The 26585-nt window shown below is 47.8% G+C and overlaps 2 protein-coding genes across 7 annotated transcripts in view; one reads left to right on the forward strand and one right to left on the reverse strand.

Moving 5' to 3' along the window:
• Positions 1-26585, forward strand: part of MTMR4 (myotubularin related protein 4) — a 130892-nt gene that overhangs the window by 38204 nt on the left and 66103 nt on the right. For 4 of the 6 annotated variants that reach the window (XM_050928899.1, XM_050928900.1, XM_050928901.1 and 1 more), the window contains one exon: positions 22498-22587. The exons of 1 other annotated variant lie outside the window; for it this stretch is intronic. In XM_050928899.1, the coding sequence (XP_050784856.1) occupies positions 22498-22587 (90 nt within the window). Of the gene's footprint in view, positions 1-17814; positions 18129-22497; positions 22588-26585 lie in introns of those variants that run through there. One more of the 6 variants, XM_050928897.1, reaches the window with a different exon arrangement.
• Positions 779-2923, reverse strand: LOC127037350 (uncharacterized). The gene is made up of 2 exons (XM_050928965.1): positions 2409-2923; positions 779-1389 (listed from the first exon to the last, which is right to left on the reverse strand). Exons 1-2 carry the CDS (start codon positions 2797-2799, stop codon positions 1166-1168), a joined length of 615 nt encoding a protein of 204 aa, XP_050784922.1. The 5' UTR covers positions 2800-2923; the 3' UTR covers positions 779-1165.

Raw genomic sequence — 26585 nt, forward strand, 5'->3', positions numbered from 1 at the left:
TATCCCTATCTTGGCACCGGAGCACCAGGGCACCTAGTATGTAAACTGCAAGGGGTACTTTTCAATGGTGCTGCAAGCAGTGGTGGAACACAAGGGACGTTTCACCAACATCCGCGTGGGATGGCTGGGAAGGTTCATGACACTCGCATCTTCGGGAACACTACTCTGTTTAAACGGCTGCAGCAAGGGAATTACTTCCCAGACCAGAAAATAACAGTTGGGGATGTTGAAATGCCTGTAGTCATCCTGAGTGACCCAGCCTACCCCTTGATGCCATGGCTCATGAAGCCATACACAGGCAGCCTGGACAGTAGTCAGGAGCTGTTCAACTACAGGCTGAGCAAGTGCAGAATGGTGGTAGAATGTACATTTGGCCGTTTAAAGGCGCGCTGGCACACATTACTGACTCGCTCAGACCTCAGCCAAACCAATGTCTCCATTGTTATTGCTGCTTGCTGTGTGCTTCACAATCTCTGTGAGAGTAAGGGGGAGACCTTTATGGCAGGGTAGGAGGCTGAGGCAACTCACCTGGCCGCTGATTACGCGCAACCAGACACCAGGGCGATTAGAAGAGCACACCACGAAGAGGTGCGCATCAAAGAAGCTTTGAAAACGAGTTTCATCACGGGCCAGGGTACGGTGTGACTGTTGGTTGTTTCCCCTTGATGAACGCCCCCCCGATTGACTCATTCCCTGTAAGCAACCCACCCTCCCCCTTCAATTACAGCTTGCTTAAGGAAATAAAGTCACTATCATTTAAAAATCATGTATTCTTTATTAAAAAGTCATTATAAGAAGAGGGAGAAAACTGACAAGATATCCCAAGTGTGGTTTGGGAGGAGGATAGGAGAGAAGGAAAAGGCCACTAAAAATATTTCAAAGTAATGACAGCCTTTTGGTTGAGCTGTCCACGGGGGTGGAGTGGGCGGGTGCACGAAGCCTTCCCCCACGCGTTCTTACACGTCTGGGTGAGGAAGATATGGAACATGGTGAGTGGTGAGGGTGGTTACACAGAGGCTGCAGCGGCACTCTGTGACCCTTCTGCTGTTCCTGAAGCTCCATCAGACATCGTAGGATGTCAGTTTGATCACGCAGCAGCCCCAGCGTTGCATCCCGTTACCGCTGATCTTCCTGGCTACACCTCTGATCTTCCTGCCGCCACCTCTCATCTCCTGTCTCTCCTCTCCTCATTTTGGTCCCTCCTGTCCTCATGTTCACTGGCATCTTTCCTGTAATTTGATACCACGTCCTTCCACTCATTCAGATGAGCTCTTTCATTGTGGGTTACTTCCATGATTTCCGAGAACATTTCATCTCGCGTCTTTTTTTTCCTCCGCCTTATCTGAGATAATCTTCGGGATGGAGTAGGGAGGCTTGAAAAATTTGCAGCTGCATGAGGGAGGGGAAAAAAGGGAGAGAAATATTTAAAAAGATAGATTTTACAGAACAACGGTTATACTCTTTCACAGTGAACAACACTATTCACCTTACATAGCACATGTGATTTCACTACAAGGTCGCATTTTTCATCTTAATATTGAGTGCCTGCGGCTCTGGTGTTAGCGATCTCACAGACGCAGGTCCGGGCAGCAGAATTCAGCTTGCATGCCGCCATGGTAAGCCATTGTCTTTCGGCTTCTGCAGCCTTCATGTACATGGTGCCCTCCTTTCCCAAATACCAAGCAAATCCCGTTCAGTGCTGCTTCTTTCCTGTTAACATGCAGCAGCAGAAACCACCCCCCACATCCAATTCTCTGGGATGATCGCTTTACTCCTCCCCCCACCGCATGGCTGGTATCTCCCCCCTACTTCCCTCCCCCCACCCCCCGTGTGGCTGGTAACAGGGAAGATCCCTGCTAGCCAAACACGAAAAAGCTCAGCGCCATGACCCTCCTCCCCTCCCCCCGCTTGGCTACCTGCAAGGAAGGATTTCTTTTAAGCAACAGGCAGACAGGCCAGTAGGAATGGCCATCTCTGTCCCCTTAATTAAATTCCTGAATTTCAACCAGGTTACCATGAACGATATCATTCTCCTGAGGATAACACAGTGAGATAAAGAACGGATGTTGCTTGAATGCCAGCAATCACCGGGACCATTCGCAGCTAGACTTTGTCACGCAATGATACCAGATTACTTGCTACATGCATGGCGTGGTCAAGTGTTCTACCATGGTGGACGGAATAAGGCTGCCTTGCCCAGAAACCTTCTGCAAAGGCTTTTGGAGTACCTCCAGGAGAGCTTCATGGAGATGTCCCTGGAGGATTTCCGCTCCATCCCCAGACATGTTAACAAACTTTTTTCCAATAACTGTACTGGCCGCGAATGCGTGCCAAGTCCTCAGGGCAAATTAATCATTAAAGAACGCTTGCTTTTAAACCATGTTTTATATTTACAAAGGTACACTCACCAGAAGTCGCTTCCATGGCTTCATTGTCTGGGCTACTGGCTTGGGAGGGTAATTCTGTCTGGGTGAGAAAAAGCTCCTGGCTGTTGGGGAGAACGGAGCGCTGTGTGCTCTCTGCAAGCTCGTCCTCTTCTTCCACCTTCTCATCTTCCCCATCCACAGAATCCTCAGCCATGGCTGAGATTACCACCCCCACCTCAGAATCCACGGACAGGGGTGGGGTAGTGGTGGCAGACCCCCCTAGAATTGCATGCAGCTCAGCATAGAAGCGGCATGTTTTTGGCCCTGCCCCAGACCTTCCGTTTGCTTCTTTGGTTTTCTGGTAGGCTTGTCTGAGCTCCTTAACTTTCACTCTGCACAGCACTGAGTCCCTGGTGTGGCCTTTCTCCATCATAGCCTTGGAAATTTTTTCAAAATTTTTTTCATTTCGTCTTTTGGAACAGAGTTCTGTTAGCACAGAATCCTCTCCCCATATAGCGATCAGATCCAGTACCTCCCGTGCGGTCCATGCTGGAGCTCTTTTTTGATTCTCAGGAGACTGCTTTGCTACCTGTGCTGATGAGCTCAGCGTGGTCACCTGTGCTGGTGAGCTGTCCACGCTGGCCAAACAGGAAATGAAACTCAAAAGTTTGCAGGGCTTTTCCTGTCTGCCTGGCCAGTGCATCTGAGTTCAGATTGTTGTCCAGAGCGATCACAGTGCTGCACTGTGGGATACTGCCTGGAGGCCAATACCGTCGATTTGCGGCCACACTAACCCTAATCCGATATGGTAATACCGATTTCAGCACTACTCCTCTCGTCGGGGAGGAGTACAGAAACCAGTTTAAAGAGCCCTTTATATCGATATAAAGGGCCTCGTTGTGTGGACAGGTGCAGCATTAAATCGGTTTAACGCTGCTAAAATCGGTATAAACGCGTAGTGTAGACCGGGCCTTATGTGCAAAAAGAGGGATGTATATGTGTGTGCACCTCCATCTGTGAGAGAGGCTGGACATGTATCAGAGCAGAAGTGTCTGTAGGGAGTCTGTGTCTGAGAGCTCTGTGGGTATGTCTACACAGCCGGCAACAGCGAGCCTCCTAGCCTCGGTTGAAAGACTTGGGATAAGGGGCTTACGCTAGTACCCTAAAACTAGATGTGTAGATGGTGCTTTGAATCATAGAATATCAGGGTTGTAAGGAACTTCAGGAGGTCATCTAGTCCAACCCCCTGTTCAAAGCAGGATCAATCCCCAACTTAATCATCCCAGCCAAGGCTTTGTCAAGCCTAACCTTAAAAACCTCTAAGGAAGGAGATTCCACCACTTCCCTAGGTAACCCCTTCCAGTGTTTCACCACTCTCTGAGTGAAAAAGTCTTTCCTAATATCCAACCTAAACCTCCCCCACCGCAACTTGAGACCATTACTCCTTGTTCTATCATCACGTACCACTGAGAACAGTCTAGCTCCATCCTCTTTGGAACCCCCTTTCAGGTAGTTGAAAGCAGCTATCAAATCCCCCCTCATTCTTCTCTTCTGCAGACTAAACAATCTCAGTTCCCTCAGCTCTCCTCATAAGTCATGTGCTCCAGCCACCTAATCATTTTTGTTGCCCTCCGCTGGACTCTTTCCAATTTTTCCACATCCTTCTTGTAGTGTGAGGCCCAAAACTGGACACAGTACTCCAGATGAGGCCTCACCAATGTCGAATAGAGGGGAATAATCACGTCCCTCGATCTGCTGGCATTGCTCCTACTTATACAGCCCAAAATGCCATTAGCCTTCTTGGCAACAAGGGCACACTGTCGACTCATATCCAGCTTCTCGTCTACTGTAACCCCTAGGTCCTTTTCTGCAGAACTGCTTCCTAGCCATTCGGTCCCTAGTCTGTAACAGTGAATGGGATTCTTCCATCCTCAGTGCAGGACTCTGCACTTGTCCTTGTTGAACCTCATCAGGTTTCTTTTGGCCCAGTCCTCTAATTTGTCTAGGTCCCTCTGTATCCTATCCCTACCCTCCAGCATATCTACCACTGCTCCCAGTTTCGTGTCATCTGCAAACTTGCTGAGAGTGCAGTCCACGCCATCCTCCAGATCATTAATGAAGATATTAAACAAAACTGGCCCCAGGACCGACCCTTGGGGAACTCCACTTGAAACCAGCTGCCAACTAGACATGGAGCCGTTGATCACTACCCGTTGAGCCCGACAATCTAGACAGCTTTCTGTCCACCTTATAGTCCATTCATCCAGCCCATACTTCTTTAACTTGCCGGCAAGAATACTGTGGGAGACCATATCAAAAGCTTTGCTAAAGTCAAGGAATAACACATCCACTGCTTTCCCCTCATCCACAGAGCCAGTTATCTCAGCATAGAAAGCAATTAGGTTAGTCAGGCATGACTTGCCCTTGGTGAATCCATGCTGACTGTTCCTGATTACTTTCCTCTCCTCTAAGTGCTTCAGAATTGATTCCTTGAGGACCTGCTCCATAATTTTTCCAGGGAATGAGATGAGGCTGACTGGCCTGTAGTTCCCTGTATCCTCCTCCTTCCCTTTTTTAAATATGGGCACTACATTAGCCTTTTTCCAGTCATCCGGGACCAACCCCGTTCGCCATGAGTTTTCAAAGGCCAATGGCTCTGCAATCACATTCACCAACTCCTTTAGCACCCTTGGAGGCAGCGCATCCGGCCCCATGGACTTGTGCTCGGCCAGCTTTTCTAAATAGTCCTGAACCACTTCTTTCTCCACAGAGGGCAGGTCGTCACCTCTCCATACTGTGCTGCCCAGTGCAGCAGTCTGGGAGCTGATCTTGTTTGTGAAGACCAAGGCAAAAAAATCATTGAGTACATTAGCTTTTTCCACATCCTCTGTCACTAGGTTGCCTCCCTCATTCAGTAAGGGGCCCACACTTTCATTGACTTTCTTCTTGTTACTAACATACCTGAAGAAACCCTTCTTGTTACTCTTAACATCCCTTGCTAGCTGCAACTCCAAGTGTGATTTGGCCTTCCTGATTTCACTCCTGCATGCCTGAGCAATATTTTGATACTCCTCCCTGGTCATTTGTCCAGTCTTCCACTTCTTGTAAGCTTCTTTTTTGCGTTTAAGATCAGCAAGGATTTCACTGTTAAGCCAAGCTGGTCGCCTGCCATATTTACTATTCTTCCTATACATCGGGATGGTTTGTTCCTGCAACCTCAATAGGGCTTCTTTAAAATACACGAGCTCTCCTGGACTCCTTTCCCCCTCATGTTATTGAAGTTGTGGCTCGGCTGGAGCTTGGGCTTTGTAGCTAGGGAGAGAGGTGAGCTTCTGAGCCCAAGCTGCAGCACAAAGCACTGTCTGTACAGCTACTTTTAGAGAGCTAACGTGAGCCCTGCTAGCCTAAGTCTGTCAGCATGGTCTGGGAGGTTTCTTGCCATTGACTGAGCAGCCATACTCTGTGTGAGAGGCAGCATATTGATTTTAAAGGAAAATATCATTCCAGATTAACTGGATCCGTTTTTGGTCAATAACAAAAACAATTATTCAAAGACAGATGGTAAGATTGATTTTAGGAGAGTATATGGTACAGCACCTCTTGGAAACCTCACTGGTTCATTTGCTTGGAAATGTGCACCATCACCTGTGTTGAAAACTGACTCATGGAAGTAAACAATGCATCGAGTAGCAATGCATGGAGCTGGAGGAAGTGTCCTCTGGGTACCATGGCGGTTGGTGTCCAGTCTAGTTAAAATCTTCATGAAAAGAAATATGTAGTTTTAATTCCAGCCGTTTAGGGCATGAGTTGCCCCACTGAAGTCAATGGGTTTGCTTATCTGAGTAACTGCTCAAAAATATGAATAAGGCTGGTCAGTCTGGCCCTTATCTAGGTAAGGAATTGTTTAGTAGGGATAATGTTTTCAAAAGTGACTTTGACGCTAAGGAGTCTAAGTCCCATTGACTTTCAATGAGACTCCAATGTTGCTTTTGAAAATATTACTCTAGATCAGGGGTTCTCAAATTGAGGGTTGGGATCTCTCAGGGGGTCGCAAGGTTATTACGTGGGGGGGGGGTCATGAGCTGTCAGCCTCCACCCCAAACCCCGCTTTGCCTCCAGCATTTGTAATGGTGTTAAATACAAAAAAGTGTTTTTAATTTATAAGGGGGGAGGTCATGCTCATAGGTTTGCTGTGTGAAAGGGGTCACCAGTACAAAAGTTTGAGAAACACTGGTCTAAATCCATAATATGCCCATACCTTGAATACTGTGTGCAGTTTTGGTCACCCTATCTGAAAAAAGATATTGGAAAAGTTACACAAAAGGTCAACAAAAATGATTAGGGGTATGGAACAGCTTCCATACATGGTGAAATTAATAAGATTGGGACTTGGAAGCTTGGAAAAGATATCACTGAATGGGGATATGATAGAGGTCTATAAAATCGTGACTGGTGTGGAGAAAGTGAATACGGAAGTGTTATCTACCCCTTCACATAAGAACCAGGGGTCAGCCAATGAAACTAATAGGCAGCAGGTTTAAAGCAAACAAAAGGAAGTATTTCTTCACACAACTCACAGTCAACCTGTGGAATTCATTGCTGGGGATGTTGTGAAGACCAAAAGTAATAATAGAATTAGAAAAGTTCCTGGAGGATAAGTCCATCAATGACTATTAATTAAGATGATCAGGGATTCATCTCTATGCTCTGGGTATATCTAGCCTCTGTTTACCAGAAGCTGGGAATGGACGACGGGATGGATCACTCGCTGATTGCCTGTTCTGTTCATTCTCTCTGAAGCACCTGGCATTGGCCACTGTTGGAAGACAGGATACTGGGCTAGATGGACTTTATGTTTTCCAAGACCTGTAGCTTTTATGCTGAAATGTTTGGTCTCTATCAAAAACCAGATTGTCTAATTTATTTTGCTTTGGTTTATTTTAAGAAGGTTTGCACCAAATCCCCTCAGTCATTTTCAAAGTATCAGATACTTTTCCTGCATAAGAAAATTGGACACCATTATTTTGAGGAGTTACAAAATGACTGAACTTTTTGATATTTCAAAAAACGTTTTTAAAATCAAAGTTAACATTTGAACATATGGCTTTTTGCCCACACCATAGGGAATGTTGTCAGTAACATGTAAGGTGTTCCTGGAACTATGGATATGTGTGCATCCATAGCTATTTAATGCAGTAGCGAATTGCTGTTTAAAATGCAGTTGACAAGTTGTGCTGGTAAACGCTACAAGCCGTAAGGCTCCAGAGCACTACCACTGATTGACTCTGGTGACGAATCCAGCAGAGTTTGTTAATCGGAAGCTGAATAGCCTTTCTAGCAAGGTGATTGAGCTTTACAGGTAGACTTTGTTAGAAGTAAAACCCAAGTAACTGCAGACCTACTAGCTTATGAACTTTGTTAGCAAAACCTGTGACAGTGAGTTCTGAATAACACCAGATAGTTCTACTCCTTCTTTAAAAATCTTTTTAGAAAAATCTGCAAAAATTGCAGGGCGAAGATTCCACAATTGCAAGAAATCAGGTCTTCTCCACCAACGCATTGGAGCAAGGCTGAGGGAGAGACTAGACCCACGTTGGGCAGCTCTCAATCCCCATTGGCCTTGCGGCCTCCAACTCAAGCTGAGCGGAATAGCCCAGCCCACTCTGAGCTGACCTCCCTGGACGCCAGTGGCCACATTCAGGTGTCCTCCACGCCAGAGGCCCTGCAGACAGCTCAAGATGTTATGTCTCTACCAGTACTAGTTGCACCAACATCAGCAGCTCCCTGATCCAGAGGCAAGCCACTGCTTGGACCCCTGCAGTCACTGCCTGGACAGTACCACTCACAGTTGAGGGAAGTTTCCTGACGCCGTTTTCTGCACAGTGACCATCCCATGCACAGGCCGCACCTGTCCCTGTCGACCCCCACCAGGTTGCCTAGCTGGGTGCCGGGCAGCAGGGGTTCCAGGCACCACTCCACCTTGAGGGAATGTAGACCTCACTATGAGAGCGTGCCCCTCCAAGACCAAGAGAGACAGCACCGAAGGTCGTTATCTCAGAGAAGCTATCATAGCCCCTTGCGATATGGATGTCGACGCCGCTCCTGCTCTTCGTCACATTCAAGGTCCCCACCACAGCACCACTCCCGCAGCCCCAGGCATTGATAGCAGGCACCCTGCCATTGCAGATCCACCCATCGGAGACATTCGCAGAGCAGCTGCTACAGACGGTATTCCTGCTCCTCTATGCCAGAATCACAGTCTTGGGTTCGGCACCGCTCACGTCACCGTCACTCGTCTCCGTCCCGGGATGGTAGTAGATCATATGCCAGCCTGGCCTCCCTTCCAAGTCGACAGTCGGTGGGCCAGGCAAGTCAGACGGGGCAGTCCACTTCGACGGTGCCACAGCAGAGGCAGTGGCACCAGGGTCCCTGGTCAGCACTATGGTACAAATGGGCCTCAGTAGTGGCTTGCTTGGTGGCCAGAGCCTCGGAAGGACCATTGGCCTCCCTCTCTTAACCTTCAGAAAAGTGTCAGTGGAGAGTTCATCCCCAGTCCCATACTCTCTTGGAGCAATGCTAACTCTGCTGCATTGCACTTGCGTAATAGTTTGGGTTCCTCATGTGGCTGTTAAATGTATTGTACAGTCTTGGGAGGAACCTAGTTTATTAATTAAATAAAATAAATAAATTAGAAGGGGACCAGGTGGTGGGACCTGCGGCATTGGTGGGGACGCAGAGCACTGCACACCCATCCTCATCCTCCCCAAATGAGGTAATCACAGCTCCTCCTCCTCCCATCCCACAGGAGGACACGAAAGCCCATGAGGAACTGTTGAAAAGGCTGGCATCGAGCCTCAACCTACAAGCTGAAGAGGTGGAGGAACCCTTGGACTCCCTCTTCAATGTTCTCTCGGCTACAGCACCGGCCAGGGTGGCTCTCTCACTCCATGAAGGGGTGGCAAAGATCTCAAACACCTTGTGGCAACCCCCGGCTTCCTTGCGCCCCATCTCTAAGAGGGCAGAATAAAAGTAGTTTGTGCCCGCCAAGGGGCACGAGTATTTGTATACCCACCTCGCCCCCAACTCTCTAGTGGTCAAGGCGGTCACCCATAGGAAGCATCAGGGTCAACCAGCTCCTACTCCTAAGAATAGGGACTCGAGGAGACTAGATTTATTCTGTATAAAGGTTTATTCATCCTTGAGCTTCCAACTGAGGGTGGCAAACCACCAAGCCCTGCTGGGCGGGTATGACTTCAATTTGTGGGGCTCGATGGCTAAATCTGTGGACTCCCTCCAGTAGCATGATAAGAGAGAGTTCAAGGCCTTGATTGAGGAGGGCACAGCTGCCACCTGGGCGGCTCTTCAGGCAGCCTTGGACACTGTGGATGTGGCTGCACGGTCTATGGCCTCCGCAGTGTCCATGGGGAAAGCGTTGTGGCTCCTGCTGTCTGGGTTGTCCAGCGAGGCACAGAACTCCTTACAGGACCTTCCGTTTGATGGCAAGGCCCTGGTTGCGGAACAAACAGTCGTGAAGTTACATGGTCTTAAGGACTCACACATGACATTAAAGACCCTTGGTCTCTGTGTCCTGGCCCTGGTCAGGACCAAATTCAAGCTGCAGCAGGCTCCCAGTGAGGCCACCCACTCCAGATATGAGCCCCCTTATAAAAAATCAGGGGACTATAAAAAGTGCCTACAAAGGCAATCCTGGCCTGCACCCCAGCCAGGGCCCTCTAAGGGCAAGCAGGCAGGTAAGTGCTAGTTTTGATGGGATGCCCGGGGATGACTTACCAGTTTGTACCAGGGATCCACCCGACCTTCCCTTCTCCAACCGCCTACGTACTTTTCTCCCAGAGTGATCACGGCTGACCTCGGACTGGTGGGTCCTCAGCACCATCTCCCAGGGCTATACCCTCCAGTTTCTTGCTACCCCACCTACCCACCTTCATTCCCTGACACTCCACCCGTTTCACAAGGGCTTACCCGAGTAGGTGGTGCGGTGGCTCCTTCACTTAGGAGCAGTGGAGGTGTGCCGGCGGAGTTCAGATACAAGGGTTACTACTCCTGTTATTTCCTTATCCTGAAGGTGAAAGAAGACAGGAGACATTGCAAACCATCTACATCATAGGTTACAATTCCTACCTTGTCTCACAGATGAAAGAATGAAAAAAAAGGAGCTGTAAATGTAAAGTCAGGAAATGAAAAATGTAAAGCTCTCTTTTGGGACACCGCTAACTCTGCTGCATTGCACTTACGCAATAATTTGGGTCCCTAATGTGGCTGTTAAACGTATTGTACAGTCTTGGGGGGAACCTAGTTTCTCCATCGATAAGATTGACACTAGCTTTCTATTAGAAGTATGATTTTTACACTTTCACCTGTATTGTCCTGAATATCAGCAAAACTAAACTAAGCCACTTCAATTTTCACAAGTCATCTTAGGCGAGGGCAGATTTTTTTTTGGAAAATTTGACTCTAAACAATATGTTTGAGAGGGGAGGCTTCTTAAAAGGTTTTTCACTTTCTGTAACGGTGGGTTTTTCTTTTCTTCTTTTTTTTTGGGGGGGGGGGCAGGGGAGGCGAGTGCTCATCATATCCCAAAATAAAAAGTTTTCTGCTGAAGCCTCATGGCATCCTTGACCTTCATGCAGGACTGAAGGCAATTCAGTTTTTCCTTTAACCTTAGCTAATTTAGAAAACAATTTTCATAATGTCTTCCCCAGTCTGAACTCAGGCGTCAATGGTAAATCTTTGTGAATGTTGCAGTTTACCAGAAGGGTAGCCTCTACCCATGCAACTTGCTGATAAAGAAACTTCCTCCTCCATTAGTGCAACCAGCAGGGCCCCCAAAAGCTTTCAGAGGAGGGTAAAAAATGACTTGCCATTGGCCCTCTGACTGGCACAAATGCAGGAGCATGGGCTTCCTGTTGGCCTGGTCACCTGGGGGAGGCTAGTCTGGTGGGTGGGAGCATGGGACAGCTGAAGAACTTTCCAGGGCTTGGTCCTTCCCCTTGAGTACTGAAAGAGGTTCTGTATCTCTGCCCAGTGCCCTGAGCTGCCAGCTGCAGTCCCATACCTCATTTGTGCAGCAGGCTCAATGCCTGTTCCCCTCTCCCTGGCTCTCTACTGCTTGCTCCACCTGGCCTATGGACTCTTGACCAGCAGCATGGGAATGGGGGCATGGAGTCTTTGCCAAAGTCCTGGTGCCAGTCCCACTGTCCTCTTTGCCACACAGGTCCTCTGTAACTAGCTGTTGTATCCGGAGTGTGGGCTGCCTGGCCAAGGGATTAGCACTGGCTATGGGCTGAGGCCAAGAACAAACGGCTGGGAATCAGACTGGGTTGGAACTTCATGAGATCAGAAGTGAGAGACAAATCGGAGGGCAGGGATCAAGGATCAGTCACCAAGAGTCAGGCTGAGTCACGATACCAGGAGGTGAGGCTCAGAAGTCAGGAGTAAGTAAACACCAGACCAGTGGTCCGAGGCAGGGTGAGGCCCCGTTGTATGGACAACTTCCGTTTTCCTCCACTGGCTTAAATAGGAGCTGGGGCCCAATCAGAGTGTATGGGTCAGTGCTTGTGCCCCAGCTGGGTTTCATGGACCCTGTGAGCTGCCAGGTGGAGAATTGTAGTGTAGTGGCTCCCAGAAACCCCACAGTCCTGGGTTCAAGACCCAAAGGGTCTGACGTTGTCTCCATGAAACTGAAGCCTGGCTAAGAGTTTTGCATTGCAATGTAAAACACTTAAGGTTTAAGGAGCATTTTAATTGTGATAACTTTATCATGTTTTGATTTCTACATATTTTAATTTGCAGCCTTAATGTAGCATCAACTCAGGTTTCTGCAGTGAATTTTCTTATCTGCTCACAGATAATAAATCCTGTAGCACGAGGAGGCTGTGCTGAGCTCCACAGGTCAATGTCCAGCCCACACAGCCTAACGTGATACTGTCACAGCCCCGCCAGGCTGTGGCAGCCGTATTGGTGTGGGCCCAGAGGGTTATGCGCTTCAAATGGCCAGCTACATATCTCCAAGGGCTAGGCATCGAATTTTCATCCCTTATAACTGTGGAAGGTTAAATCTGTTTTTGGGTCTGCCTGGTGACTTTTCCTGTTGAAGGTTCGGGCCCCACCAAAGAACTGTGACCTGTTAAAGTGAAAACACTGGTCCTCACACTTTTCGTGCTCTAAATTTTTTGTGTGTACTCTCATCACTGAAAAATAGCTGAATAGATTTATCTGTAACTTTAAAACTCGCCACTTGTCCTGTGCCTGTACATGGTGAGTTTCAGTGGAAAAGAAGATAATGAGCAGGTGAAAATGGGTTATAATGAAAATGCCTGGACCCGTGTAGTGCTGGCAGCAACACAAATTATACTAGTATAGGTAAGCATCGTTACAGGAGATGGCAGATTGGATATTGAGGTCCGCATCGGAATAGCAAGAATGAAAGCGTCTTCCCTTAACAATCTAGAGCTAGTATAAACAACATGCTCATGAATCCTCAGATGAGACTAAATTGGGAGGAATTTCAAACAGCAATGAGGAAAGAAAAATACAAACGAATGTGGAGGAAGTAGGAATGTGACCACAAAGTAACAAAATGAGATTTGAAAAAAACCTTTCTGAGGGAAAATAATCCAAACCATACAAAATCAATGGGAGGGAAGTAAGCTAGAAAGCAGTAATGCTGAAAGAAACCAGCTGAAGAGGTATTGGGGATAGTAAATCAGATAGGAGTTTGAATGTAACAGTACCTGCAGAGTGATCGTGTCTCAGAGCAGGTAGACGGCAAATCCCTCTTTGCATGATTCTAATGAGACTGGAGCAGAAGCATTATATTCAATTATATTCAGTTTTGTGCTCATTTTTACTAGAAGGGTATCAACATGGTGAGGGGAGCTCAGAGAGGGGCAGCAGAAATGATCAAAGGGCTGGAGAGTTTTAATCTCTTTGAATGTGAAAGTGCTAACTATGTCTATTTTAACCAAGCAACCATTAGGAAGTAGGACACAAGTTTTACAAATATCTAAAGTCTGTGAAAAGGGAGAGAGAATTATTTAGTCCAACACAAGGAGTAATAAGATGAAATTAAGAAAGGGACAGTTTAGGTAGAATGTCAGGAAAACTTTCCTACCCATGAGATCAAAGAAATGGCAGAATCTCCCAAGGGAATTGGAGGAAGCCTCCCTGGTTGGTCTATTATCATTTCCATTTCAGGGTTTAATAGTGACTCAATCCTGCAGCCTGTACTCTTGCAAAATTGGCAGTTATTTCAGTGCCTTGCAGGTTCAGGTGCTTGGAGAGCATACATAGAGCATGCTCCTGCATTGGCCCTGAGAGACAGAACAATCTAAGAAGTCTTCTGCCTCTAATCTCTCTGATTTTGGAGCTGTAGTGGCTAGTGACTCTATTAGTCATGCATGTAACCATTGTCCTATTAGAAACCCTATATTGTGCTCTGCTGTAACATTACAAGCATCCTCCCCTGGTGTGAAAACCGGTGCACTTTGTGAGGCCAGAGGAGAATTTCTTGCCAAGCTTGAAGAAAATGAATCCAACCATTTTGGAGCTAGAGAAGTAAAAATACACCTTTGTTAGAAACTCATAAATATTTTATACTTTTCTGTACCCCTTACTGGGAAACAGCCTGGTTTCAAGGCTGCAAACTCTAAGGACCCAACATGCTTTGTAAACTAGGGCAGAGATGAGATTGAGGCAAAAATATATCAGCTTGAATAAATATGCACCATTTTCTCAAAGTTACTAATTGATTCTGCGTGAAGAGAAGCTTTTCCTGCTGGAGTGCATGGCATGAGTGAATGTTCTCCATGTCCTGAGGCAATGCTCAGCATAGTCACTATTTGGGCAGGGGGGTGGAGAGAATCTTGGTTCCTTTCTCCGATGCTCATACAGTATTATTATTATACACCATTATTAGGAGGGGCACCACTCTGGATGGCATCCCACATGGTGTGGAGATGCTGCAGGGAACATGCAAAGGCCTGGGATATTGTCTGAGCGACTTGTTTTGGTTTTGGTAACTCCTGAAAAACCTGCTTTTCATAAAACTTCCCTGACCCAAAGCATCCAGTAAGCAAATGTCATGTATTGATTGAAAAGCCTGACGGAGCCTAAAGGCTGGTGGTGTGGCCCAGAGCCTGCCACGCATGGGCCTTTTTGGCCAGTTGTGGGGAACACCCAGAGAGATGCAGTGCCCCCAGGACTGGAGACTATACATCCCGCTTTTAATAGGATAGTCTTGGTTTCATATGATGTCCTGGTGTCCTGAGAACTTTTTTGGGACACCAGACATGGCTTGTTCTTTCCTTTCATCAGTCAAAATATTTGTGTTTTTTCTAACTACAGAAAGTGGTAGAATTAGAATCATAGAATATCAGGGTTGGAAGGGACCTCAGGAGGTCTAGTCCAACCCCCTGCTCAAAGCAGGACCAACCCCAACTAAATCATCCCAGCCAGGGCTCTGTCAAGCCTGACCTTTAAAAACCTCTAAGGAAGGAGATTCCACCACCTCCCTAGGTAACCCATTCCAGTGCTTCACCACCCTCCTAGTGAAAAAGTGTTTCCTAATCTCCAACCTAAACCTCCCCCACTGCAACTTGAGACCATTGCTCCTTGTTCTGTCATCTGCTACCACTGAGAACAGCCGAGCTCCATCCTCTTTGGGAACCGCCTTTCAGATAGTTGAAAGCAGCTATCAAATCCCCACTCGCTCTTCTCATCTGCAGACTAAACAATCCCAGTTTCCTCAGCCTCTCCTCAGAAATCATGTACTTCAGCCCCCTAATAATTTTTGTTACCCTCTGCTGGACTCTTTTTCCAATTTTTCCACATTCTTCTTGTAGAGTGGGGCTCAAAACTGGACACAGTACTCCAGATGAGGCCTCACCAATGTCAAATAGAGGGGAATGATCACGTCCCTCGATCTGCTGGCAATGCCCCTACTTATACAGCCCAAAATTCCATTAGCCTTCTTGGCAACAAGGGCACACTGCTGACTCGTATCCAGCTTATCGTCTACTGTAACCCCTAGGTCCTTTTCTGCAGAACTGCTGCCTAGCAATCTGGTCCCTAGTCCGTAACAGTGCATGAGATTCTTCTGTCCTAAATGCAGGACTCTGCACTTGTCCTTGTTGAACCTCATCAGGTTTCTTTTGGCCAAATTCTCTAATTTATCTAGGTCCCTCTGTATCCTATCCCTACCCTCCAGTGTATCTACCACTGCTCCCAGTTTATTGTCATCTGCAAACTTGCTAAGGGTGCAGTCCACGCCATCCTCCAGATCATTAATGAAGATATTGAACAAAACCAACCCCAGGAACAGCCCTTGCGGCACTCCACTTGATAAAGGCTGCCAACTAGACACAGAGCCATTGATCACTACCCATTGAGTGACATAAATTACAGAAAAAAGTCCAGTGGCACCAAGTGTTCATGGTGCTGACCAGTATGAGTACAGTCACTACCAAAGCTGTGCTGCTGCTCAGAGTAAATGTTGGGGATGTGTTCAGTCTTTTATGGTAAACTCATTTAGACACTAAGTACTGAAAGCACCCTTCCCCTGCCTCGCTCTCTAAAAGTTTTAGTCCTCTACCATCTGCATGTAAACCTACCGAATGATGTGCAAACTTTTGGACACAGTCTTTTTAAAAACTCTTGACAGGTGGCTCATTTAGTAACCGTAGGGTAGGGCCTGTAGCACTACAGTTAGAACAGTCTGCAAATCTGGTCCCAACACAACTGCCCCTTGGTCCGGTTACAGTCTAGTGTAGCATGGCCCTTAAATCACCCCCCTGGAGACACATCCAAGACTTTAGTCTGGCTACAGAAAACCACCGAGTCTCTCTGTGTTACCAGCTGGAGGTGTCTTGTCGTAGCCTTGGGGATGGACAGCTGTGAAGTGTGTGCAGATGCACTGCTGTGGACTTGTTTGTAGCACAGCTAGGCCCAAGTGTCTAATCCTGACAGTGAAAGGGCTCTTCTGTGCTGGAAGTTTTCCTGACATAGTATGCTGTGATTGGCCTGGGCTCGCGCAGTGTCCCTCAAACGCCACCTCTTGGTTGTCTAGGTTTCTACTTTTTCTCTCTAAACAGAGAGGATTCCTTCTTCGGTTGTGTCTGGGTTTCTTTACCCTGTCATTCATCTCGTCATATGCCAGTTACCTCAGAGGAGTGGTCCCTGACCGTTAGCTCAGGGTGCAGCCAAAAGCATGCTTGCCTTGAACAGAGAAGGCCTGAAGGCCCAGCCTGTTACTTCCTGCTGGTCCAAAGCCCTGGATGTTCTCTAACATGTTAGGGGGCTGTTGATGCTTGAACAGAACAAGGTGCTGGGAGGGTCAGGCTGTTGTCTGAGCAGTGGGCAGTGGAGAGCAGCTGGTGATGGAAACCCAGTTGAGACTTTCTTTAGAACGTTGTGAGTGTGGCTTTTGGCAGGTACTAACTCTGGAGCTTTAATTTGGACTTTGGGAAGTTTCCTGCCTTTCCCTAGCTCTTGAGGTGATGGTAGAGGCAATGCTCGGGGCACAACACTGGCCTGTGAGAGCGAAGAGGCTTCTGTTCCGCAGGCTTGTCTGCACTGGAGATATTTTCTGAACATTTCCCACTGTTGCTATTGCTTACCCAGGGCAGCTGCATTGGGTTGGCAGCATTAGGAGCCCTGGCATAGGCAAGGCTCCAACAGCCATTTTAAACAGTCAGTTTAATGCTGTTCAGAGGGGCTGATTGATACAGTGTGAAAAGTGCTGGCAGCCACAGGAGCCTTGTCTGCACTCAGGCTTCCAAATGTGCTAACGCCAGGGCAGTGGCTGCCGGGCTAGCTACATTTTGACCTTAGTGTAGATAAGGCCTATGGGGCAGTGCCCCCCAAGTGCTCTGTGCTGTGCCCGGCCAGGGCAGTGGCCATAGAGGGTGTGTACTTGTGAGCTCCCTTGCAAGAGGAAGCTGTAGGGTGAGAGAGGACAGCCCCTTTGTCCCCTCTGCCTGACCAGGCAGAGTTTATCTGCTGGGTGGTGAAGGCTGTGAGCGCTGGTGAGTTGCAGTTCAGGGAGGTTTGGGACCCAGTTGCTGTGGTTCTGTGGAACTGAGTATCCCAAAGCAGCAGGCTTGGAGCTGGAGCCAGGCCCTGTGGTCCCTCCTGGGGGAGGAGGGGCTCAGGGGGAGCGCACAAAGCGAGCTGCTTGCTATTTTTCCTGCACATTCCTGCACACGCTGTCTGGGTCGCGGGCTGTGCGGCAGGTGCCCCTGGGGGCGTGCTGCAGGCCAGGACTGCATTTCCCGGCAGGCTCCTCTCACTCAGCTTGCAGCTTAGTTTGAAGGGGGGATGTGTCAGCAGAATCCCAGCTCTGCGTGGGGAGGGGGTGAATCCTTCTGGCCGGTTTGCTGGTGTCTCCATTTTCCATGCAGTCTGTCAAGGAGGCACTCAGATGGCAGAGTCTGCTCTGCTTCCTTAGGAGGTAGGTGGAGTCTCTCCATCCTCCCTCCCTCCCCCACCTCCATTGTCAGCGGCGGCGGCAGCAGCCCCAGCAGGCACACCTGCTGTAGTCGCTTGCAGCAGGGATGCTCCTGCCCTCTTTCGAGGGATGGGCAGGCTGTACTAATCGGGTGTGATTGTGTGAGAATCGCTGCCGGCAGCAGCAAAGGACCAGAGAAGGGCGATGCTGCTTGTGTGCGCCCAGCCCAGCCGACACCTCTGGAAATGAACATGAGTCTGCCGGGCCGCAGTTCCTGCTCCATGCTCAACTGCTTTGTAAGTGCCTTCTCTTCTCCTCCCTGTTGTCTAAGTGTCTGCATGCAGGGCTGCAGGCCAGATTTCCTCTCCAGCGCCTGTCGTGAGGCAGGGAAGGGGTAGCCGTCCCAGGCGCAGCCTGTCCTTGAGTTGAGCGTCCTGCAGATCCTCGCTCCCCTCCCTGCTTTGGACCTGCCTGGGCTCGACATGCTGCTCTCGCTCTGCCCCAGCTGCTTTTTCTTGGGGGAAAGGATCTTCCCTCCTCTGATTTCCATCCCACTGATTCCACGTGCTCCTGGGAGAAGCCCTGGACCCTCCTAATAGTCCTGCAGCGATTGCCTGCAGTTTCCCAAGGCCGCAGTTCTAACTAGCCCATAGCTGTGAGTCGGCCAGGGAGGCCAGACTGAGTGTGCTGTGCTGCGCAGACTCCTAGCCAGCCCCTGTCTGCAGCTGGAAAATTACAGTATGACAGCAGCAGGCACCTGGGGGGAATCCCTGAGTACCCACGCTGCCTGATGCTGCCTGGGAAGGGCATAAATTGGGAGGGGATCCCAGAGCTCCCACCCTTTTGACATGCCCTGCAAAGAGGCCCTGAGCTCCCCTGGCCCCAATGCATAATGCTGGCTGGGAAGGAAATGAGGAGACACAGCTGGCTGAAGCTCTGTTTAGTTCTGTTCCAGGGGGCAGCTCCCATCCCTCGCCTGGCATTACTTAGTGGGCTGCATAGTATCCAGGTACCCCTTCTGGGGGATGGCACACTGCAGCCACCTGGCCATAGGCCTTGCTCACTGTCTGTCCCCTGGAGTGACATCGCTACTGCCTTGCCTTTGTGCTTTCCTGCTTCTTCACTGCTTGGCTAGCAGCGAGTGAAGCTGGGTGGGAGCTGACTGCTGGCTTGCAGGGCTCTTGCTCCAAGCCATTGCTGTTCCCCTGGAGACTCTCCAGGGAGCCTGCTGCTCTTCATTACTGGTGACCAGTAGGGGCAGAAGCCTGTGCAAGTCTCCCTGTTATCTACGTGCAAGCACCTGCAACGTGGCTGGTCACTGGGGAATTACAGTGAGTTGGCTTCCGGCCTGGAGTGATGCCGTGTTTCTACAGTGACTGAAAGGGAAGTTTCATAGACTTTAAGACCAGAGGGGGCAAGTGGATCATCTAGTAGGCCATGAAGTTTCATCCAGTGACCTCTATACAGAGCCCAAAGTCTTAAAATAGACCAAAGCATTTCAGTCCCCAAGAGATTAAACTGTGCATACAGGCGGAGAACAGGAGAGACGGAGTTGCTACTGATAGCCACAACCCCTGCAGTGACAGGGAGCTGATTAGGTGAGATGTGCCCAGCTGGTCCCAGAAGGTGAGCCAGACCCCGTGCTGCAGAGGAAGGTGAAAAAATCCCCAAGATCCCTGCTAATCTGGCATGGGAGGTGAGGAGGAATTCCTTTCCAACCCCAGGTCTGGCGATCAGTTGGGCTCTGAGCATGTGACCAAGACACACTAGCCTGGCAGCTAGAAAGGATTCCCTCTATCCCCTCAGAGCACTGGTCCAGCCTGCCTGGTGTCCCATCTCCAGTTGTGGAGAATCACTGATGCTTCAGAGAAAGGCAAAAAAAATCCCAGATGTGTGTAGCCAGTTGTGCATTGGGAAAACAATGCCTTCCTGATCCCTACAGGCAACCGGCTGGCTGAAACCTTGAAGCATGACACTGGATTAGTCATTAGCTTAATGCAGAGCTGCAGTGCTATGAGTATATTGAGGGCAATGCAGGCAATCCCATTCGCCCCAAGGCCCAGGAAGGAAGGGGATGAGCAGGGGGACCCACAGATCCATACACTGCAAGGCCAGAAGGGGCCACCACAACTGCTCAACCCAGCTCCTGTGCAAACAGGCTGCACAACTTCTTGAAGCTGGATTAAAGCATCTCCTGTAAGTGATGGGAAGAAGGTGGCTCTGAGAACTGGTCTCATACCTATACTGAGCCAGCTCCTTAGTAGAGCCCCTTGTGCGGTGGGCTGCAGCTTGCTTCACTTCCCTATTATGCTACCCAGATGCTAGTGGAGCTCCTTGCTACCTTTATGGCTAGCAGTTCTGGGAATTAGTGAATGCCAAGGTGGAGGTCTGACGACCCTATGGCCCTAGGCATAAACTAGAACACGTGTTGCTAGAAGTATTGTTCACTTCATGCCAGGTGGTGTGTCTGTAGGCTGCCCTCGGGAGAACCCCAAGGCCTGTGTGTGAGCTGATAGCACACTGCTCTGGCACCAGGCAGAGCAGTAGGGCAGGGGAGTGTGTACTTTGTGCATATAAGAGGGTGACCAGAGAGCAAGTGTGAACAATCTGGTGGGGGATAATAGGCGCCTATATGAGACAAAGCCCCACGTATCGGGACTGTCCCTATAAAATCAAGAAATCTGGTCACCCTAGTACACATGAATGTGTGAGGTGGTAGCTGGTGCACTGTGCCCCGTGGACGGAGGTGTGTGAAGTGTTAGCCCGATGTTCTGTGCATTGTGGAGTGTGTGGGAGGGCACGCTCTGGTTGCAGGGAATGAGAGAAGTATTAGGCCCATGCTGTGTGCCCATGGTGTGTGTTTGTGTGAGGCGCTGGGCCTGCACTCTGTGCTCCAATTCCTGGGGGAATTCTGCGCCAAAGCATTAAAAATCTGCACATTTTATTTGTCAAAGTTATGCTACATAATCACATCAGTTTCAATTATTTTGATAATTTATTTCAAAATACTTGTCAGCAAGTATGTCTGTAACAATACAGACGCACACACACATTCCCCCAGGAGTAGAGAGTTAAAGAAACCCCTATGACAGCCCAGTTCCTGTTTCTCTGACCCTGTTTCTCTCTATGCCCCCCGCCCCCACCGAAGCTCAGCTGCGGGACCAGACACCCACAGCCCCTCTCCCCAGAGTCCAGCTGCTGGTCCCCCACAGCCAAATACCCACACTCTCCCCAGAGTCCAGCTGCAGCCCTCCCTCCCCAGCCCAGACACCCGCTGCCTGACCTCCCAGAGCCCAGGGATCCAGTGGTTGAAGCTGCCTGATGCTCGGTCCCAAGCTTGTGTGGCGTTTCCCACGCACCGCCATCTCCTTCCCTCAGGGCATGCCGGGAACGGCAGCTGCCAGGAACTCTCGAGCTCTCTCCCACTCCCCTGGCAGTGTCTTCTATGTGTGAGCTGGGCTTTGCTGGGTCCCATGGCCAGCAGCGCTGCAGCCCATTTCTGTGGGAGAAAGGAAATTCTGTGCCAAAAACATCAATTTCTGCAAAATTCTGCATTGCGCAGTAGCACAGAATTCCCCCAGGAGTAACGAGGATGAGTCCATGTGCACTTTGCCTCTGAGTTTTATATTCAACACTAGAGAATGCTGACATCTTCATTTTAAAAGTCTGGTATGAAATTACTGTGTGATATGTATATTTAGACCCTTATAACTTGGCCGCCTAACTAGGCTACCGTGGTCTGTCACGGAGACTAGCCTTGTGCCAGATTTCAAGTTTCTTCCCCAAACGGCTCAGGCACAGTACAAAGGTATTTTATTGTAAAGTCACAAGCTTTTGGTTTTTTGATAATTGTGAAGTGTGTGTGTTTTCTCCAAACCTACACCTCACTCATGACCAATGAATAAAACCAGTTTGAGAGACTTTAGAAGAAAATTAGTTTTAAAAGAGATCTTTCAATGAAAGTTAGACGTCTAAACTGCATTTCTCCCAAAGTCTTACCTTCTCCAGTTAATATCCACTTGAAAAAAAACTTCTAAGAAAGGAAACAAGTCCTTAAATGAGAGAGGAAAAAAATTGCAATTTTGCACAATTTAGAAGTGGGTGAAAATTAGGGTTAGATTTCCATACTTGCTAGTGATTTTGGGTTCCCAGTTTGAGGTATCCTAACAGGGCCTCTGCAAATCAGATCTCTTTACAGAGTCTCAAGTGGGCACCAGAAATGGAGGTCCCGAAAATCTCTAGTCACTTCTGAAAATCTTGTTCTAGGCTCATAATGAAAACTCTCACGGTCTTATCCTTGGTATTTGTTTCATGGGACTTCATGTTTGTAAGCACCACAAGACCACTCACGGAGGTTAAATGTTCAGAGGATTTCATGGAGCCTCCAAAGTATCAATCTTTCATCATCTAATTCCGTAGGTTTCCACTCGACCTAATAAAAATGATCTAGTGCTGTATTCTCCCTGAGCAGTAATGTCTATAACAAAGTGGGAATTAGTCCACGATGTCTGAGAGATACTTTAGGTTAAAAAAGTTACTTTTCAAAAGTGGAAAAAAAAACACCCTGTTTTTTCCAAATCCGTAACCCTGGAGCACCTTGTCCAATTCACCTCAAACTGCTCCCAGACGTTTCTTGCCTGAGTGTGTGTTCTGTTTGGAATGCAGGGTGAAGAAGGCCCTCCCAGTTTGGAGTACATCCAGGCCAAGGACTTGTTCCCCCCAAAAGAGCTGGTTAAGGAAGAAGAGTATTTACAGGTAAGGATGTAAGAACCCAGGAAACCATCCACTGAAGAACATTGTAAATCCCAGGCCACAGGCTCATGAGTGGTAGAGGTTAGCATCAGAGAACAGGCTTCTTCCCTGAGCTTGCAGGCTGCTGACTCGTGGCTGCTGCATGCTTCGACCGACCCTCATCTTCCTGCACACCAAGATGTTCTGATTTACACCGTGCTGCCGTAGCCACAAGAGGATGGGAACGTAACTGAGGAATGATGTAGTGCAGAGTTGTCCTGGGCATGCTCTCTTCTCCTGCTGTGCTGTCAGCGAGAGGGGAGTGAGTGTTGCAACAGCATCTATGCTGACTCTCTGCTGATGGAAGACCCTCTTGGGCCACTTAGGCTGGTTGTAGGACCAGATTGTCTCATAGTGTGACACTAAGCATCCAGTAACAGATCTGGTCCAGTGTGTGATGTTGTGGCTTTGTCATACTGTGGAGGTGAAGATCAGAACGGCTGTGTGATGGGTTGGGTCACAGAGATCCCTGTGGGACTGCCACCTGATGTGCTGAGACTACCTCTGAGCCCATTTTCCCTGGCAGCCTGGGACTCCAGAACCCTGCCCTGTTGAGCCAGACACGCCAGCCTGCTGCACACACAGACCCGGGTCTGAACCATGTCCCTCAAAAGCTACAGACGTAACAGAAAACGGCTTAGAAAGTGCTCTTGTCTCTAGCACCCAGACACCCAGTTCCCAATGGGATCCAAACCCTGCCAAAATCCGTTTTACTCTATATAAAGGTTATACAGGATAGACTCATAAATTGTTCACCCTCTATAACACTGATAGAGCGATGTGCACAGCTGTTTGCTCCTCCAGGTATTAGTCACTTACTCTGGGTTCAGTAATAAGCAAAAAATGATTTTATTAAATATAAAAAGTAGGATTTAAGTGGTTTTAAGTTATAACAGAAAGAACAAAGTAAATTACCAAGCAAAATAAAATAAAACATGCAAGTCTAAGCCTAATATAGTAGGAAACTAAATGCAAGTAAATCTCACCCTCAGAGATGGTCCAGTAAAGTTCCTTCACAGGCTAGATTCCTTTTTAGTCTGGGCCCAATCCTTTCCCCTGGTACAGCCCTTGTTCCAGCTCAGGTGGTAGCTCGGGGATGTCTCATGACTGCAGCCCCCTTTGTTCTGTTCCACCCCCTTATATAGCTTTGGCACAAGGCAGGAATCTTTTGTCTCTCTTGGTCCCCACTCCTCCTCCTAAATGGAAAAGCACCAAGTTTAAGATGGATTCCAGTTCCAAGTGTCATGGTCACATGTCCTGTGAGACCCCCCAAGCCTTCATTCCTCCCAGCCTGACTCTCAGGAAGGCCTGCAAGTAAATAGAGCCATCTACAGTCAATTGTCCTAGTTGATGGTAGCCATCAAGATTCTGAACCACCATTAATGACTCACACTTTGCATAACTACAATCGGACCTCAGAGTTATATTTTATATTCCTAGTTTGATACAAGAGTGATACATTCATACAAATAGGAGGACCACATTCAGTAGATTATAAGCTTCGTAATGATACCTTACACAAGACCTTTTGTATGAAGCATATTCCAGTTAGATTATATTCACACTTATTAGCATATTTTCATAAAAATCATATAGAGTGCAACGTCACAGGCTGGAAGGAGAGACACTGCTGAAGAGGCTTTGGGATGACATATAGATGCTGCCATGGAGGCACCTATGCGAGCAAGGACAGGGTCACAGATTGATGCTCTGACCAAAGCTGCTCTATTCTCCTGCTGCTTTCAGCGCTCCACTCCCTTACATGTCTGCTGTCGTCCTCCTTTGCTGGGAGCCAGGCTCTGGCTACACACTCACACTTGCTGTTCTACTGTTCCCAAGTTCATTGGCCAGATGGCAGTGCCGTGCTGAACTACATTCATAGGCCTTAAGCTGAGGAATGAATAAGGGGTTGAAAGTTGAGGGACATGGAAAATGGAAGATAATGGTTTGTGAGAGTAGGTTGACCAGACGTCCCAATATCGAGCAGTTTGTCCTGTGTCCTAACCGAAGTACGGTCGGGACGCCATTTGTCCTGATATTTTGTTTCAGGCGCCTTTTTTTATTTATTTTTCTTTCCTTGTTGCTTAGGTGGCGGTGACCAGCAGAGGGAGTGCCTTTTCAATTGTTACACTCACCCGGTGGCACTTCGGCAGCAGGTCCCTCGGTCGCTGACAGTCTTCGGTGGCATTTTGGCGGCGGGTACTTCCTTCTTTGGTGGCAAGGTTTATTACCCTCTGCTGAAATGCCGCCAAAGACCGTCAGCGACTGAAGGACCCTCTGCCAAAGTGCCGCCGAAGACTCGGGCAACTGAGTGTAACAGTTGAAAAGGTGCTGCCCCTGGGGCTGTCCTGATATTTTCGAATTCTCATCTGGTCACCCTGTGTGAGAGGGATGGCATGGGGTCAGATCGTGAGGAAGTTCACAGAAGAATATGGGTGGGACGACTGGTCTGTCATTTCACCATTCTGTGAGAGGCACATCCTCTAAACCAAATCCTGAACAGAACTGCACATAGCCGGACGCACTGCAACGATAGCTTTCTGCTGACGGACCTTACAGTTCAGCATCAAAGGAGTAATTTGCATGCACAAATTCGTACTATTCTCTTAAGTTAAAGTAGAATTCAAAGGGACACCATCAACTTGAGATCAAGTTGGTTCAAACAATGAGTTAGAAATTGTTACAGTCAGTTTGTTCCAGGATTACCCACTTCCAATTGTTATAACTTTACAAACCTATTGTTAAAAAGTTTCTTGCTGCTCATTTGCCATGCGAAAGAGCCACACGAACATGGGAAGCAGCAACTGACTAGACAGAAAGTGCTGCCGAAAGCAGATGGTGAACTGCAAAAAGAGAATAATTTTCCCCAATCTCTGTCAGGTAAAATCATTGGTATTGCATAAAACTCTTAAGTACACAGATTTCAGGAAGAAGTAGTTTTTAAGTTGATGGTGCCCTTTAAGGTTATTAATATTTATAAATAACTAATGCTGTCAGTCAATTACAAAAATTAATCATGATTAATCGTGTGATTAAAAAAATAAATCGTGATTAATCACACTGTTATGCAATAATAGAATACCATTTATTTAAATATTTTTGGATGTTTTCTACATTTTCAAATATATTGATTTCAATTATAACAGAATACAAAATGTACAGTGCTCACTTTATTTTTTTATTACAAATATTTGCACTGTAAAAAACAAAAGAAATAGTATTTTTCAATTCACCTAAGACAAGTACTGTCCTGCAATCTATCATAAAAGTTGAACTTACAAATGTAGAATTATGTACAAAAAATAACTGCATTCAAAAGTAAAACAATGTAAAACTTCAGCGCCTACAAGTCCACTCAGTCCTATTTCTTGTTCAGCCAGTTGCTCAGACAAACAAGTTTATTTACATTTGCAGGAGATAATGCTGCCCGCTTTTGTTCACAATATCACCTGAAAGTGAGAACAGGTGTTCTCATGGCACTACTGTAGCATGCATCCATGCTGATGACGGTTTCTGCTTGATAACAATCCAAAGCAGTGCAGACCGACCCATGTTCATTTTCATCATCTGAGTCAGCTGCAACCAGCAGAAAGTTGATTTTCTTTATTAGTGGGTTGGGTTCTGTAGTTTCTGCATTTGAGTGTTGCTCTTTTAAGACTTCTGAAAGTCCACACCTTGTCCTTCTTAGATTTTGGAAGACACTTCAGATTCTTAAGCCTTGGGTTGAGTGCTGCAGCTATCTTTAGAAATCTCACATTGGTACTTTCTTTGCGTTTTGTCAAATCTGCAATGACCATCATCCAAGACAACTATAACATGAAATATATGGCAGAATGCGGGTAAAATAGAGCCAGAGGCATACAGTTCTCTCCCAAGGAGTTCAGTCACATATTTAATTGATGCATTATTTTTTAATGGGTGCCATTAGCATGGAAGCATGTCCTCTGGAATGGTGTCCAAAG

This window comes from Gopherus flavomarginatus, chromosome 19 (genome assembly GCF_025201925.1).
Source record: "Gopherus flavomarginatus isolate rGopFla2 chromosome 19, rGopFla2.mat.asm, whole genome shotgun sequence".
Lineage (NCBI taxonomy): Eukaryota > Metazoa > Chordata > Testudines > Testudinidae > Gopherus > Gopherus flavomarginatus.